General features: G+C 50.4%; 3 protein-coding genes across 3 annotated transcripts; 1 reads left to right on the forward strand and 2 right to left on the reverse strand.

Moving 5' to 3' along the window:
• Positions 1-1,130: 1,130 nt before the first annotated feature.
• COCMIDRAFT_107870 (uncharacterized protein) lies at positions 1,131-5,094 on the reverse strand (the record flags this gene model as incomplete). The annotated part of the gene is made up of 3 exons (XM_007694497.1): positions 1,131-2,166; positions 2,222-4,625; positions 4,662-5,094. The coding sequence occupies 3 exons, from the start codon at positions 5,092-5,094 to the stop codon at positions 1,131-1,133; spliced, it is 3,873 nt and encodes a 1,290-aa protein (XP_007692687.1).
• Positions 5,095-7,919: 2,825 nt separating this feature from the next.
• COCMIDRAFT_107878 (uncharacterized protein) lies at positions 7,920-9,891 on the forward strand (the record flags this gene model as incomplete). Its single annotated transcript, XM_007694498.1, has 2 exons — positions 7,920-8,609; positions 8,662-9,891. 2 exons carry the CDS (start codon positions 7,920-7,922, stop codon positions 9,889-9,891), a joined length of 1,920 nt encoding a protein of 639 aa, XP_007692688.1.
• A 4,712-nt stretch (positions 9,892-14,603) lies between these two features.
• Positions 14,604-15,417, reverse strand: COCMIDRAFT_107864 (uncharacterized protein; the record flags this gene model as incomplete). Its single annotated transcript, XM_007694499.1, has 3 exons — positions 14,604-14,739; positions 14,816-15,127; positions 15,227-15,417. 3 exons carry the CDS (start codon positions 15,415-15,417, stop codon positions 14,604-14,606), a joined length of 639 nt encoding a protein of 212 aa, XP_007692689.1.
• Between the last annotated feature and the right edge of the window lie 659 nt (positions 15,418-16,076).

The raw sequence follows: 16,076 nt of genomic DNA on the forward strand, positions 1-16,076 counted from the left end.
CATTTGATGGTGCTTCTGAAGCTGTGGCCTCTGGCTCTGCCAGGAGGTAGGGGGGCATGGTGAGAGGGATGGTGCAGATGGTGCAGGTTTCGGAGCGATGGTGCAGGTTTCGGAGCGATGGTGGAGGGAGGGGTAGATTGGTGAGAGACCGAGCATGATGAAGGTTTCTTTGCCTGAAAAGAGAGGCATGGTTTAGTTTTGTGTTGATGGGTATGGTTGTGGTTGAGTTGAGGGGAGTTGAGTGGAGGGCTTTTGGAGGGTTTTGTCGTTGTGGGATATGTGGGAGGCAAGATATAGGGCAGTGAGAGTGAGAATGAGAGTGAGAGTGAGAATGAGAGTGAGAGTGAGTCGTTTGAGGGTTGTTGCTGGGATACGAAGTGACTGCAGCACAGTACTATTTTTACAGCTTTTCATCGCAGTGACTGCTAATGGGAGATGGTTTTTTCAATGATATGCGTACTCAATATGGGCTTCACTGTTACTGAGATTGACTATGGTTTCTGGTTTTTTATTAAGTATTGTTGCACATGCTAAGATGCAAACAATCGAGCATACATACAGTAATGTGAATGCTGTAGTGAAATTTCTTATCTCAAATTGTACGCGGGCATATAACATTGCGTCGAGTCACGTTGTAGGTTTACTTGCATAGTCCTACTATATTTTTATAGCTTATAGTGCATTCCATTAGTCTATTGTCTAATTTCCAGTACTACAACACTTTCTAACAACGATTGAATATCGCAGAAATGATACATTGATAAGTTAGCACATAATTTCCTCAACAATCATGACTGTTGATTCCGAATTGTGAAGAACAATACACGAGCTTCGGGGTTAATAGTCCAAAGATAAAGTAACAGTCTAGTTCAGCCACTAGGCAAATTATTTGAAAAGCATCACATCATTTGAGAAATATACATAGTATTCTTAGATGAATGTAATTAAGTACTCATGATCATACGATGATATCTCGCACACCACAAGTCAAACACTACCTTAAACCTCCAACAGAGAAATGCTATCCAAACGCTCGTCAATGCATTGATTCATACCGCTTACGAGAACGCCAAACCCAGTAAAACGCAAATGCCAACCGCACAATCCTCATCATGAAAACATCAGAAAGATTACTCGAATCCACCCCCGAGATCGCTCAATACACTCCTCATGCCCTTCTTCCTCCCACCTTCAACCTTCTTCCTGAGCGCCTCCTTCCTCTTTCCCTCCTTCTTCTCTAACAACTGCCTGCGCTCCGCTTCTCGTGCTTGCGCATGGATATTGCTGCGTCCGGTGCCGCCTCTTCGAACACCCGCTTCCTTCGGTGCTGAAGCAGAAGAACCACTGCCACTAGAGCGTTCACTGCTGATTGATAGATTACTTGTAGCTTGGCGAATAAGCGAGGGCATGCGGAAGCCTGGTGCAGTAGCCACACGCATCGGGTTATGGAAAGCCATGTTTGACTCTGCACTTGCAGTAGATTCTTCGACTGTGGATTGTCGGCTTAAGGTCAACCGGTCGATGATTGGCTTTCGCTGAGGAAACTGCTTGCTGGCGTGTGTCTGCTCCTCGTCTTCCTCGGCGTCTGATAATTGCGAGTCTGGGATCACAACGCGTGGGTCTTCGATGAGCTCTGAAATAGAGTGCTTGACGTCGTCAGCTGTAAGAGGTTTGCGACTTAGTGCGTCAGACGCGGCTGTACGGCGCATGTGTGGAGGTGGACGGTTTTCCTTTTGTGAGCTTTCAGACTTTCGTTTCAATGGGCTGTTTCCTGATGTAGAGAGGCTCTGCGAGTCGGGTATGGCAATGTCATCGTCTTGGTTTTGTGGTTGAGGCTGAGACTGTGAAGAGTCCACATCCATCTCCTTCTCCGGCATGTTGAGGTAGTCGTATTCACCTTCGTCAGCCCAGTCGGCCAGTGTATTGAAGAAGGCCTTCTTCTTGTCGTCGTCAGCGAGGGCCTTAACCTTTTGGTCCTGCAACAAGGCGTTTGTCTGCTTTTGGAACGCTGCACGCTTCTTGCGCTGGCGCATTTCGGCTTCGTCTTCAGAATCGGACATGTCGAAGCCATCGTAGCCACCTGCATGTTTGCGTAGACCGCCTTTGCTTTGCATTTTCTTATAAAGTTCGGCAAGCTGCTTCTCATCGTCTTTCTTTGTCTTGTCGCTACGACGAATTAGTAATCATCTTTATGAACTATCAGGCATGTAGTTGTACTTACGCATAGAAAGCGGCGATTTGGCGCTCGTCGACCTTGATATCGTTGTGATCAATCATGGCCTTCAGCTCTTCGTCTTCCTCTCCCTCTTCGTCGTCACTGGCACCTCCAAGACCAGCATATTCATCCTCGGACTCCTCGGCCTGTTCCATAACAGCTTCCCTTGCCATGCTGTTCTTCTTGTCGAATTCTTCGGCCGCCTTTGCCTTCTTGGCTGCCTGCTGCATCCTTCTGAAGGCATCCTTGCTAGGTTTGGGTGGCCGTTGAATGTCATCTTCACTTTCTTCCTCTTCATCACGATCTTCCAAGTCTTCCTCTACGTCAGAAAATTCTACAGTCATCTCCCGCCTTCCGCGTTGAAGTTTGCCCTTTCTCTGCTTGATCGGAGACTCGGCAACAGCCATCATGACAGTGTCAACTGTGGATGGGGGCGGGGCGAGACCTGCTGGCGAACGCGAAAAGGAAAAGCCGGCGTCCTGGGTTGGCTCGAAATCGTCCGGTTGTGTCTGCGAGAAAGTGGGTGAAGTCTTGACCACTTGGCTAATACCCATGTTCAAGTTGGACTCTGGGCTAGTTCGTGAGGTCTTTTGTGGTGACACTACAGATTGACTGTTAGGAACCATGAAGTCTGATGCCTGGCTGAAAGGCACAGTAGGCTGGGTTTCGGGCAGGTTTCGCAAGAACTCGAGAGAATCTTGTTCAGTGTCAACAACAGGTGCAAACCGAGACTCCGATTCAAGCTCCGCCATTGTGCCTGCGAACATTTGCGTAAGGCCTACACCGGCGTTGGCTTTGCCAAAACCGAAGGCGGCCATTGCGTCGTCTTGAGTTGCTGCTTGGGTTGGAGTGGCATTTTTGACGGTTTCTGTGTCGCTTTCATCTTCATCTTCGATGACTCGATTGCGGGCTCTGTTGACAGTTCGCCTTCGAAGAGGTACATTTACGTCATCATCTTCCATGTGCACATCTTCGTCGTCATGAGGTGTTTGATCCGTCTCTCCTGACACCTCATCCTCATCAGCCATTTTGCCAAGCGGACTGTCAGTAGGTTCTGTTTGACCACCCTCAGCACCATCAAGAGTTTCGGTTTCTTCGTCTTCGGACCCAGAAAGCTCGATTTCCGCTTCTTCTTGGTTCTCATCATCATCGTCATCGTCACCTGCGTTTTCCTCTCCACTTCCAATATAATCGCCGTCTTCCTCGTCGCTAGATGGAAGTTCATCTAACGTTTCACCATTTTGCTTGGCCTCGTTCTTTTCTCTCTTGGCGAGCTTTAGGTCTTCTTGTCTTTGCTTTTCGAGCATGGCAACCATGTCGTCGATTTCCTCTTGACGCTTTTCTCTCTCCTCTTCGGTTTCGGGGTTATGGCCTCGTTTGATGAGGTCGGCGATTCTCTCCTCTCGGGCTTTGGCAGTCTGTTCACGGGCCTTTTGAGCCAACAAAAGCTCCATCTCGCCACGAGTGACAGTCTTTTGACCTTTCTTGACCTTTGGGGGTGATTTTGCCAATTGGGCAAGAGCACGCAGGTGTACGAGGGAACCGCCTTCGTCCTTTTTCTTGACGGGTAATCGATCGAAGACTGGGAATCTGCTTTTTGGCTGTTTCACGGACATATCGTCGTCTGAGTCTGAGAGCTCCACCATATCGTCATCCTGAGCAGTCTTTGTATCTGTGACAGTATTTTGCTGCACCGATGTCTCTTTTTGTTTCATCCAAGGGTGCTGTGGAAGATGTTGGAACTCTGGTGCTCTCCCTTTGCCCTTGTCGAGCTTGGCAGACTGTGAAGAGTGAATGCCATTCTGTGTCTCTGATGCCGTATCAACAGTCTTCTCATCGCTCGGCACGGCGTGCATTTCTACTTCGTGTTCTTGTCTTGATGGGCTTTTCGGCTGGGCACCATGCACTTGGTTCACCTCTGCGTCGGAAGAAGTCAATGCTGAGCTTGGCTCAGGTGTTGGAAGCGCTGCGGCATCGGTGTTTGGCGCTTGGAAGTTGAACTTTTTGAAGAGATCTTGAGTTGTGAAGCGTTTTTTGGTCTTTGCCTGGTGCGTGAGCTGCATGTTGCGACTGATACGCTGCTGGTCCCGGGCCATTGCCTCCATGGCTTTCTTGCCTGCTTTTCGAGTTGGCTTGGCTTGTTGGGTAAGCCGTCTGCCGCTCTCGCCATCTGTGTCGCTTCCAGAGCCCTCCTCGGCCCGGCGCCGCGTGGTCTTATTGGACTTCTTCTGTTGTGCCTCCTGCTCTTGTTGCTTTGCCAGCCTCTCCTCACGGATACGTCGTACTCGCTCTTGCAGATCTGCATTGTGTGCGGGCTGTGATGATTCCGAATCGGAGCCAGCATCCATCGCTGTCCTGGACTTGTTCTTAATTGGTGAGGGATTTGGCGTGACAAACAGACCAGGTGACGCTGTCTGTGATCGTACATTTCGTGATGGTGAGGCACGAGGGCTCACGGTTTTTGTTCTTTTCGTGAACGACTTGCGAACGTTAGCGCGCACAGGCATTTCGTCTTCATCATTGCTACTTTCAACGGTAGCAACGACATGTGCGCCTCCCTCTGCTGGTCGTGGAGCTGATCCGGCTGTTGCTGAAGTCTTGCTGGCAGCCAATCGTTTCTTCATAAGTTCGTATGCATCTTCTCCGTCGCTCTCGTCTACGTCATTGGCTGTGTCTGTGTCCAACTGTGGGCGTATTGCCATTGTGAGGGGCTTCGACAGGGCAGTGGGAGCAGGTGACTCGCCTTCAGATGCTGAGCTGCCATTTTCAGACTCAGCCTCGCTTTCTGAAGACTCTGCTGTGGGTTTCCGCAGTGCTGCGAGGAGCTTTGTTCGGGGCTTTGCGGACGCGTCCGGCACGCGTGCTGGTGAGTGTGACATGGGCGCTGCTGTCTCTAAGGGTTGATGCCTTGGTTCAATGCTGGCAGGTGGCTGTTATCTGACTAAGTCGGCGTCGTGGAATGCGGGGCACAACGGTGAGAAGTTGATATCGGATGGAGTTGCAAGGCGTGTGGAGGGTTGGGCAGACGGTTGGCGAGAAAGCCCAAGGCCAAAGAGTTGATGCAAGAGCGTCTTGACCTTTTCGTAAGTATCAGAAACGAACAGCGATGAATCGTGTGCCCGAGTGTGGTATGGTCAATTGCAGATACACACACGCTTGGACTGCGAGCATGATTTGCCCAAAGTCACACGCGACGTGACGTGAAGCGACGCGATGCGACGCGACAAGCTGAACGGTCTAACCGCATGTGGCTCCAAAGTGGCGCTATGCCAATTGGGCCTTTTCGATTCAGCACTACCTCCACCACGCCCATTGTGCTTGACGCCATCAATTGCACGAGTCGTCGCATCGCAGTAGGGAGCCATTTGCATGATCAAAGCACACATACCATGCCCACACATACTCGATTAGGCCAACCGTCTTTCTTTTCTAGCCTCACCCGGTTGGAGGCTACTCCAACAGACACGCAACCGTGTTTATCACCCAGACCTGTGTTCGGGTCTACTACTCCATGTAATAATACGCCACAGGCCCTCCTATTCGCTGACCACCATCAACACCACGACCACCCACCACTCGCTCATGACACATGTCCACCTACTATTGCATGTTTGGTGTCAGCATATCAGGCTTTGTTATGGTGGTGGTTTGGCAAGCTCCGCGCACATCGGGCCACTCGATCCGTGGCCTAGCCTCTCACGCGTCGACTTTTGTGTTTTATCCATTTACCCAAAATTTCGATCGCTGGCCCACTTCGTGTTAAGGCTTAAGGCATGGGATGACATCCACCGTCCTCAATGTCGCCTCAACCCAGCCTCTGCTTTCGCTCCCACCCGGAGCGGGGCGCCGCTTTGAGATAGACTCAGCCACCGAGTACGCCGTCGTCCGCCGGCAGCATGAATGCATACTTCCATGCAATCAATCTCTCTAATTGCTTCCCTCCCACTCCGCTGCCCGTCCGAGATCGATGACCGACCGATGCCAGCACTGGGACTTTCCGTGAAACATGACGCCTCTTCATGCCCGCGCCACTGTGCACTGTACTAAGTAAGTACACAGAATACACCGACCCGCTTGAGCTTTGCTCCCATTCTGCCAATCTCTCGCAATTGACAGCTTGGTGCCGTTGGTGACATGCAGGCTTGACCAGCAATTCCCTCGCATAAACTCTGACGCTTCCCCGGCAAGAGGGCGTCGAGGCACACGCCGCGCATGTACTGTTGGATGCTGTGCCGCATGACTTCTGCATCTCCGGCTTACTTTTACATACTACACTGATGGAGCGACCGTCAAAGCCCTCTTTACACCACGCGTGTTTCGACTCATGCAGGCCGATGGTCCAAGCAACCCGTAGTCGTTGTTTTACAGACGTCTTGCCTGTTGCGAGCGGACCATTGCCGCGGGCCAAAAATAGGACAGCTTGCCCTCACCGGCAGCAGTACCCCAGAAAGACGGTTGCTAGTTAGGCAGATCCTGCAAGGAATGCTTGATTGCAAAAAGGTCTCCCTGACAGACACGAGCGATCATTCGACGTTATGCGGGATCTGCACGAGTCCTTGCCTTATCTCGCCTCTGGCAGGATGACGACAGGTCCGCTGCTGGCAAAGGGAGCCTGCGCCCCATACACACTTACATATGCAACACGTGATCTTCAGTCCCACCCGGCGAACCTAAACCACCGCCAGTCCTGCACCCGTGGGGCCCAGAAAGCACCCGTTGCCCATTATCGTTCGTGGTGCGTCTGCGTCGATGCCCTCGGGTGATACTGTTGCAAGGCACCAGGTGTGCCGTATTTGTTCTGCCGACGCAAACTATTGTCGACGTCTCCCTCTCCGTCTCCTGAGCGGCATCCAAATCAGCCTCCTACGCTGCACTGCCACGAGAGCCACCTTCTTTGCATACACGCATCCTGAGACGCCCTCGGATCAATGTCCGAGTATGCACTTTTGCTACGGCACGATGGATCGGTGATGGTGGGGTCAGTTGGGTTTGCATCATGCCTGATGCAAGCGACGGCTCCAGACGCTCTTTAGGCGTTGGAGAGGCATCGAGCAGGGTTGGACGGTACAACAGCTCCCAGATGGCGAGCAGATGCGCGTTTCACGTTGCGTGCTAAATTACCCCTGAGCACGCTGCCCTAGGCTGGAAGCGCTGGGGTCCCTGCAGCGCCGCCGCGACGATCTCCCTTTAGGACCATCAGGCGGTTGACGCGTCGCCTTCCGACGCTGCTGCTGCTGCAACACTGCTGCGTATGAAGACTGTACTGCCATGCCCACCAGGCCGGCTCCCGCAGCCTCAAAGAAAGAACAAAAAAAGTCGCCCGGACCAAGAGTGTGCCTGTCTGCCGCAGCGGCAAGCGTCGATCACGAGCAGGCGTTGCAGCAGCCATGGAATTATGTGCCTGCATGTGCCAAGACAGTCTCCTAGTGCCCTCTTGAAACCCATGAAACAGGCCACGGATCTTGCTCTTCTAAACAAGAGCCGTCCGTCTCCGCCCGGGAAATTGGACGATCAATGTCTTCCTGACGGCCTAAGATCCGAGCTTATACCCATTCGTATATCGTCAAAAGCTTCTCGAACGCTTCCATTTCGCGCGCACTCGCCTCCCTTTACATAGCGACAACACTGCTCTGCCCGCCCAACACGGCCCGTGAACCCCAAATCTCCGGCATGATACAGGCTTCTGCGCGCATACTTGGATAACATGGAGGCCGACGAGTCTCAACTATACCAGTTCAGCACTCTTCAGCAGAGCAACTCGTTCAAACGACCGCGACGCAGCCTGCAAGGCTCCACGCCCTTGACCAGCGTCACCGAAAGCGTCACCTCGTCGCCCCGTCACTCGGGACAGAGCCAGTTCGCGCCCCAGCTCTTCGATCACATCAATGCGCTCAAGCACCTCGACGACCAACAGATTCTGCAGTTACTGTCCGTTGCGCGCAATGGAGGTCAGTCAGGCTGCATCTATGATGCCCTGCCTTTTGCTTACGCGACTCTAGATGGCATGCGTCGCTCAGGCGCCGACAGGTCGTCAATGTCGACCGTTGGAAGCCGTGCGTCGTCTTATCTGAGCGTACCGTCGAGCAGAGTGCCCAGCATGCTCTCGGATCCGCGTTCGTCAATCGCATCCACCGACTCGTCGTACACGCACTACAGCGCTGCCTCGTCGCGCATGTCGACCGCGTCTTCTCGTCTTTCCACAATCTCTACCACGTCAACGCCTGCACCCAAGAACTTCGCGTGCACCTTCTGCGACAAGGCCCTCAAGTCGAAGCCGTACTGGAAATCGCACGAGGAGGAGTTCCACGAGCAAAGACTTACTTGGAGATGTCCAGACTGCGAGCAAATCTTCCATGCTGGAAAGCGTTTCCGCGAGCACCACACCAAGCTTCATGTACGTCACCTGAGTAACCGTGTCTGCGACCTATGACTAATATTCAAAACAGGGCTGTGAGCATTGCAAGCAACCAAGGGAGAGTGGCCAGCCAACGAGTAGGAAAGCATCTCCATGTGTGAAGAAGTACGAAATTGTCATGCATGACAAGGACGCTTGGGGATGTGGCTTCTGCGCCTCTCTTCTGACTACCTGGGAAGAGCGCTGCGAGCATATCGCACTCCATTTCGAAGAGAAGGGATCGTCAAAATGGAACTTTACTAATGTTGTGCTCGGTCTGCTCAAGCAGCCAGAGGTGTCTAGCGCCTGGAACCAGATGATGACGGAACGGTATGGAGAAGAACAGAACTGGCCGTCGTTAGCATGGGAGTCGAAGAAGTGCAACCGTTTACGATACAAGCTCGAAACGAAATGGGACACGCGCGTTTTCGACATTGAAAAGTTGGTGCAGGACACCTTCGACTTGGCGGAGATTGAGGCCAAAGACGTTGAATCAGCAAGCGAAGCCACTCCTGACGTTTCCGAGTCGAACGATGCTAGCCAGGGCGAGATGGTGGAATTCAAACTGGAGGCTTCTGACTTGGCACCTGACTTTGGAAACGACAACAGGCTTCAGAGCTCACACGGCCTTCCGCAGGAGCAAATGATGATGGACATTGACCCAGTAGAGCCTCCGCAGACGATGCAGCAGCAAGAGATGGCGCAGTCGCAATGGCCTGTTAGCACAGACATGTCTCACGGCGGTATGAGCGCTGCAACCGGCATGGACGGGTTCAACGCATTCGACACCAGCATGACATCGATGTCGACGGACTTTTCTCAACCAATGGCCCAAAATTTCCAGCCACAACCACAGGGCTGGCCAAATGCGGGCTTTTCATCGACACCTGACCTCCTCAACTACCAACAACAAGGGTCGTACATGGACTTTCAACAGGCCAAGGAAATCGTTTCTGTACCGACTTCTCAGTACGCCAACTTTGCGCACTACCCACGGCAAAGCCTTCCGCCAAACTTTCTTCAACAGCAGCAGCAACAGTCGCAAGCCCCCAGTACACCATCGTCGCGCCGTTATGTCCCAAGGTTGATCAACATATCGAATAACTCGAGCCACCGCGGTATCCAGATGGACCAGCCCCCTCCACCCCCGCCGAAAGATGAGCACCAAAATCGATTCTCACGGCTAATTATGAGGCGGCGTCCCAGTAACATTTCGCAACATAGCTTAGCATCTCACCGTGAAATGGGCGGTACATGGGGCGATGAACTAAACTGGGGTTAAACCTTGGAAACCATCCAATAATCAATATTCCAAGACATATCTCATCAAACTTGTCAGACCGGCTGGTCCGGCACTGGCACACCCACCCTCCTTTAAACAACAAAAACCTTACAAAAAAACACATACATCACCGCAAACAAGGTGACTCCGAACCTCGCTCCGATACCATCGAAGCGAGCTACACGTCACCTCAACGGCACCAACCCCCCCGACCCTGCATTTCTGCAGCCTTTTCTCCTTACGTACACAACAGTCACACGCACGTCTCCTTTTTTATTCATTCGACCAAGCAGGATAGGATTCTGATGGGGTCAGAGGACAGTGAAGGAAGGAGAAGAGGAATATACCCATTTATGCAGCGTCTTCTTTTTGGATTTTTTTGAGTTTTTTTCCAACCCCAGTTTCTCGCTTTTCTGTGGTTTATCTATTATTTTACGTAGCAGCGGTTCTCTTTTTTTACCTTTCTGGAAAGCTTGGCAGTTGCTTTCACACAGCACATAGCTCAATACTTCACTTAATACCCCCTTACTTTTCTCTCCCCTCTTCTTCGTCCACTCACACATACTCACACATTCATATCCTTTTCTCCTACTTCCCTTTGTCATTTTCTCTCACGCAATGCGATTGATGTAATGAACGTGTGGTACTTGTTTCGGGAATCTAGATGCGGGGACTTGGGTAAACTCTGGGGGTTAAATTTCAGACTAGGATCAGATAACATATAGAAAGACTTTTTTTGGATCTTTTTTCATTACCTTGGTCCAGAAATAGCCCTATCGTGCTACTACAAACTTACATACATAGTACGTACTAGGTGCACCGTTTTTGGGCCCCACAATACAGGCAGACAAGCACCACATGTATCACGTGAGACAATGCACGAAACAGGAACGTGGGGTCACCCAAGTCCCCTCTCCCTTCCCAAATTAAAAAAACCACTTGTACTGTTTCCAACCTGGTATGTGGAGGCGCCCACCTAACCCGCTTCTCATACTATCATCCCGGCAACGACATATTCCGAAACGAGAGCCCATCTCTCTCTCTCCCTCATCTTCTTTCGCGCGCGCGCGCACGCGTGCGTGCACCCTTTTTCAGCCCTTTTTCCAGCCCATGCGCCCCTCCCGGGGCGGCTTTACTTTATCAATCTCACCTTTTCTTACCAAGCAATCAGTCATCATTAACCCTTTCCCTTTTCCCTTCCCCCCCCACTATCAAATGCGCAATGAATTAACTTGATTCGAGCAACACACACATATACACACACATACACATATGCACACACATACACATATGCACGCGTTACATATGCCTAGCTAGCAACCTCCCCCATGTCCCCTTTTTCCTGCTGTGTCATTCTTTGAATTTTCTAACCCCGGTTCCCTTTTCTTTACTTTCCTTAGCATTAGTACCAGGTACAGCGATCCCCGGGGGGGGGGCACAGCCACACACGCGTTTAACCCCAACCCCCGCGCCCCCCAAAGAAAATAGTAAGACCTAAAGTCTAAGTATATGTGTGTGTGTATTGTACGCGCTCTCCCCCCCCCTCCCGTTGCCTCTTTCTCTAGAGAGAGAGAGAGAAAGCTCGTTTTTTTTCGCAAAGTAATGCCTTAGAAGGACCGAAGAGAGGTGAGGCGAGGTTTTCGGGGTGCGTGAGCCTGACCACCCGGAGACACAGACCCTCCCCCTCCCCCCTCCCCCCTGGTTTACTTAATGTGGTGATGCGGGTTTGGTTGGACGGCGGCGTCATGGCTTACGCAAGAGTCAATAAAGTTAGAAGGGTGATAGGTCGGTTTGCTTTGGTGATGAGAGTTTGAGGGGGGGTTTTTTGGGGGGGAGGGGGAGGGGAGAAGGCAAATTAGCTGCAAGTGAGTTTTTTGGGTTTCTGGGTTTTGGGGATTTTGGGTAGCGGGGGGGTTGGATTGGTTGGGGGAAGGGGTGTGTTTTGGCGTTGTCATTTTTTAGTGTTGGTGCGGTGGGTGGGTGGTTCTTTTTTGGGGTTTCCTCAGAATACAGTTTTGTGTGTTTAGGTACACGCTTTCCCCTCGCCTCTCTCACTCTCTCACTTGTATCCTGTCGAGTATCGAGTATCGAGATATACTTTTTTTTCTTCTTCTTCTATTGTTTCCGAGTTATGGTTCATCTCGATCATAGCAAGTTTATTTTAGCTGTTGGGGTTGCTAACGTGTATTCTTTGTTTTGCCGTTTTGTTTCAGCGTACTATTAGGTACCTAGTGTGGCAAGATGGAATTGAAACGTACGCTACTCAGGCGCAAACCCCTCGCTGGAACACCAAGGGAGTATTTCTTCTTTGGGGCGTTTTTCTTTTCTTTCGTCCGCGGTACATCCTGTCTTGCATTGTGTCGGATGATCGGCGATGTGTACGCGATGTGCTATGTCTCGACGGTGTAACATATTCATTTGCTCTGGTCATACGCATGCAACGGTCCCTTGTCCCTTAGCCTTAGGACGCGCGAAGATTTCGGCCTTGGTGCGGCCTTCAATTCATGGTCTTCCGTGGCTCTATCTGGAGTTCCCCGTCTTCAATCAGTCATGTGGTCTAGAGAAGATGTGTGTGTGTGTCTCGTCAAGAACCGGACGTCGTACACGTGTGCAGCCTGGTTCATTCAATAACCGAGATGAGCAGTTCCGCGCTCACGGATGTCCGGTCTGCCGCGTAGGCTCTTAATATCTTTTCGTACTAACTTCTGAACTAAACCACGTCATTTGGGTACTCGGAGAAGAGACCGACGCGTTCACAGGTGATGCGGGACTACTTACGTGATGCATTGCTCCTTGTTGTTGCTGTGCGTTGTCTGACTTAGTCTCTTCTAGTCTCACCTTATCACATCCAAATAAGACGTGCATCAAATAACGGCCTTGGTAACGTGGAACAAATCTGTATGCGTGAATGGTGACTTTATGGCTGAGTCATCTTTCACATGCGAAAAGGTGCAATAGAAAAAAATCATCCCGGAGATGACTTCGTTAGCCTAGAACGTAGAACCAATGATATTATGCACCATCCGAGGTGTCCGCAATGTCCGCAGTGTTAATAAAACTGAGAGTAACAAGAACTGACAAGACTGGATGTTGCTTACGGTGTACAGCATCGCGACATATCGAGTATCTTAGATAATTTCTCAAGCCGGAACTTAAGTTGCTCAGGCTCAGTGCCGAAATGACCAGGAGTTGCCGATATGCCGCTCTCGAGCCTCTCAATGACAACAAGCTTCTTCGCTTGATATGAAACCAAGTGCATATCCAACTCCGACTGCCCTAAGACAGACAGTTAAGGTTACATGATTCAGATTTGATCAAAATAGTTGTTACCGGATTTGAGGGACGGACCTAACGGCACTATGCAGCCAAGACCACGAACTCTTGAGTGAAGAAGTAGAGTAACTGATAAAGGCATCGAGCCCCATCTAGTTTAGCAGCGTCAGCGACCATGAGTGGGTACTCACCAGGAGAGAACAAGCCGACAAACTTTATTGGTAAGCTACCGCTAGTCCTCTCCAAAGCCTTCCCTTGTACATTATACTCCCTATCTTATAGAAGGCAAAAAAGATCGCCCCGCTCTAGTCCCTTGGCTGGCTGCAGAATTGGTATCCAGACTTCATGAATAGTGAACCGGAATCATTCGTGTTCGAAAGGCGTGGCAGTCTGAGCACCGGTAGTCTCCGACGGAATTTTAACCTCTCGGAGGGTGATTAAGTATCAATATCTCGGATCAACATCTCCTTCTTGAGGGCATAGAGGATCCAAATGTTGGACATAATGGTATAGACTGCAGGATCTTGTTCGCAAACGTGGATATCACATTCAGAATCTGCAGTCGTTAGATCCCACCTGAATTATTTTATGAAGAGCATCTGCAAACTATTTTTATATAAAACAATCACGGGTGACATTGCCATTCCCTTGCCGTGTTACAATGATGCTAGATGGTTGAGTAGAGGTGAAGAGCTTGCTGGCGGATATGATTTTAATTTCGCTCAGCACTCTTGGTCACGTGAAATTACGATATATACTTAACGCTTCCATGCTACTGAAAATCGGTACATGAAGACTGAAAGAGTGTTCGATACACTCTGGTCTCCTGACAATCGCTGACCCCTAGAGTTCACCATGATCATGTATCAAAGCAACAACAAAATTAACCTGTAAGGTGCAGAGACGGCAGTATCAAGCATGAATATGTTTTCTTCCAAGGGAAAGGCTACAGAGGACATATTTACTACTCTTCTAAAACCTATGTGTAAACTCTTTGAACGAAATTGATTTCAGTGAGGTCTTGGTTCACGGCGACGGTAGGAGCACTGGTGCATCAGTGAAGTGGAAAAATCCTGCTTTTTGGTTTTTTTGGTTGATTCTAATAATCTATTGAATCATGCGACGCTTATGATAATTATCCTATCGAGGCGCTAGATGCTACATAGAAGGATGTGAACGGTCACGTGTCGACCAGCTCTGTGTTGCACAGTCACGTGGTGCTCATGCCGCTATTGGAGAGAACTATTCCAATCGAAGTCTCGATCCAAAGTTTGCCAGAAATGGCAGTGATTCAACCAAATCTGAGATTTCCTGGTAGCAGCTGAAGTACAGTCCAGGGCCTGAGAAAGGCTGATCTGATTGATCCCCAGTCTGCACGTCACGCTGGCTTCGTTGTAATGTATCCATATCCTAGTCGTAATGCGCATGTAGATGTGTATTCAAGGAGTGTAGCTCATGGCCTTGCACTCAGAGAGTTCGTCGTAATTGTTCAACACATCCTGAACCTCATGCTCTCTGCCAAGCTGGTACGCAAGATACAGGCATGTTGTCAAAAAGCGGAGGCAGTACCAAATCCTAAACGACTATCACATTAGCTAGAGATTCTTGAGAAAAGTGTTTAACACAATGCAAGATCCTTGGTATGACTTACACAGCAAATATCGTCAAGCCATATGACACCCTCATAACTTCACACCCACCCCATGTCCGCTTCCACGCATCCTCACACCCCCGTTCCAGATACCAAGGCCTCAGACTGATATGCTCAGGATCCGAAAAATCACCCGAGTTCTGCATTGCCGTGCTAGATGCATAGAGCCCAACCAGAAGCATATCGTACATGGCATTCGTCATGATACTCGCGTGAAGATCGAGAACGTATCCACTGAGGCAGTTGACTTGGAAGCGCACGATCCACACAAACAGCGTTATGGCAGCGATCACCAGGTGGAACACTGTCGAACTGCTTGCTGTGTCAGCTTCCAGTACACACACATACTGCGTATGAGGCCAGTGACGTGAGACGTACCTTTGATCCCAAATCAACGGTATGGGAAGTGACTCGCGGTAGTTGGCATAGTCGTACACGCGCTGCTGGGGATCCGAGTTCCAACCTTCTGAGCCGCCGTTTTGCCATAGGGCGGTACGGAAGCGGTCGGGGTATGCGGATGCGAAGAGCGAGGTGAGTGTGAGGGCTAGGACGAGGTCTACTAGCATGACAGAAGAGAAGAGTAGGGGGGATATACGGAGCATGGCGATGATGTATGTAGTGAGATGGAACTGGGGATAGAGGGTCACTATGGACAGATTGACGCCATGATGTGAACAAAGTGCTCTTAAGCTGCTTGGATGAGAGAGTACTTGTGCGGTGTGATGGTGCTGCACGTAACCTATGGGGAAGGAGGCGGGGGTGCATTAGAGAGAGTGTGTGGGTAAAAGTCAATATACCAATGGCAATGAAGTGCTAGGTTAAACTCTCTCACAAAATGCTGTTGTTGAGGTGTGTAAGAAGGCGTGCGTATCACAAGGATGGTTTAGCGTGCTTGCCTCTGGTAGGCTCGATAATTAGTAAACGCGAAGGATGTGGGTTCTTAAGTTGCGCAAATGCACTCATCTGGCGACTGGAAGTGGCAACACACTCTTTCTTGAGAGTACCCAAAGGCATAAATACTTCCGCTTTCTAGCAACAAGGAGCAGTGCGTTAATATGAGCGCATTCGTATTGTGGATATTGGGGAGGCTGGGTAGCACTGGAGACGGTCAAACACGTGACCTTTGAAGGCACTTGGCAGAAATCCAGCGTAGAAGAGCAACGTCAGTAATGCATTACATGGTGGGTTAAACATTGGATTATAATTTAGTGTATGCCGATCAATAGCTGATGTGGGCGGGTGCGTGCTTGAATGAACAAGC

The sequence above is a fragment of the Bipolaris oryzae genome (assembly GCF_000523455.1).
Source record: "Bipolaris oryzae ATCC 44560 unplaced genomic scaffold scaffold_221, whole genome shotgun sequence".
Classification (NCBI taxonomy): Eukaryota; Fungi; Ascomycota; class Dothideomycetes; order Pleosporales; family Pleosporaceae; genus Bipolaris; species Bipolaris oryzae.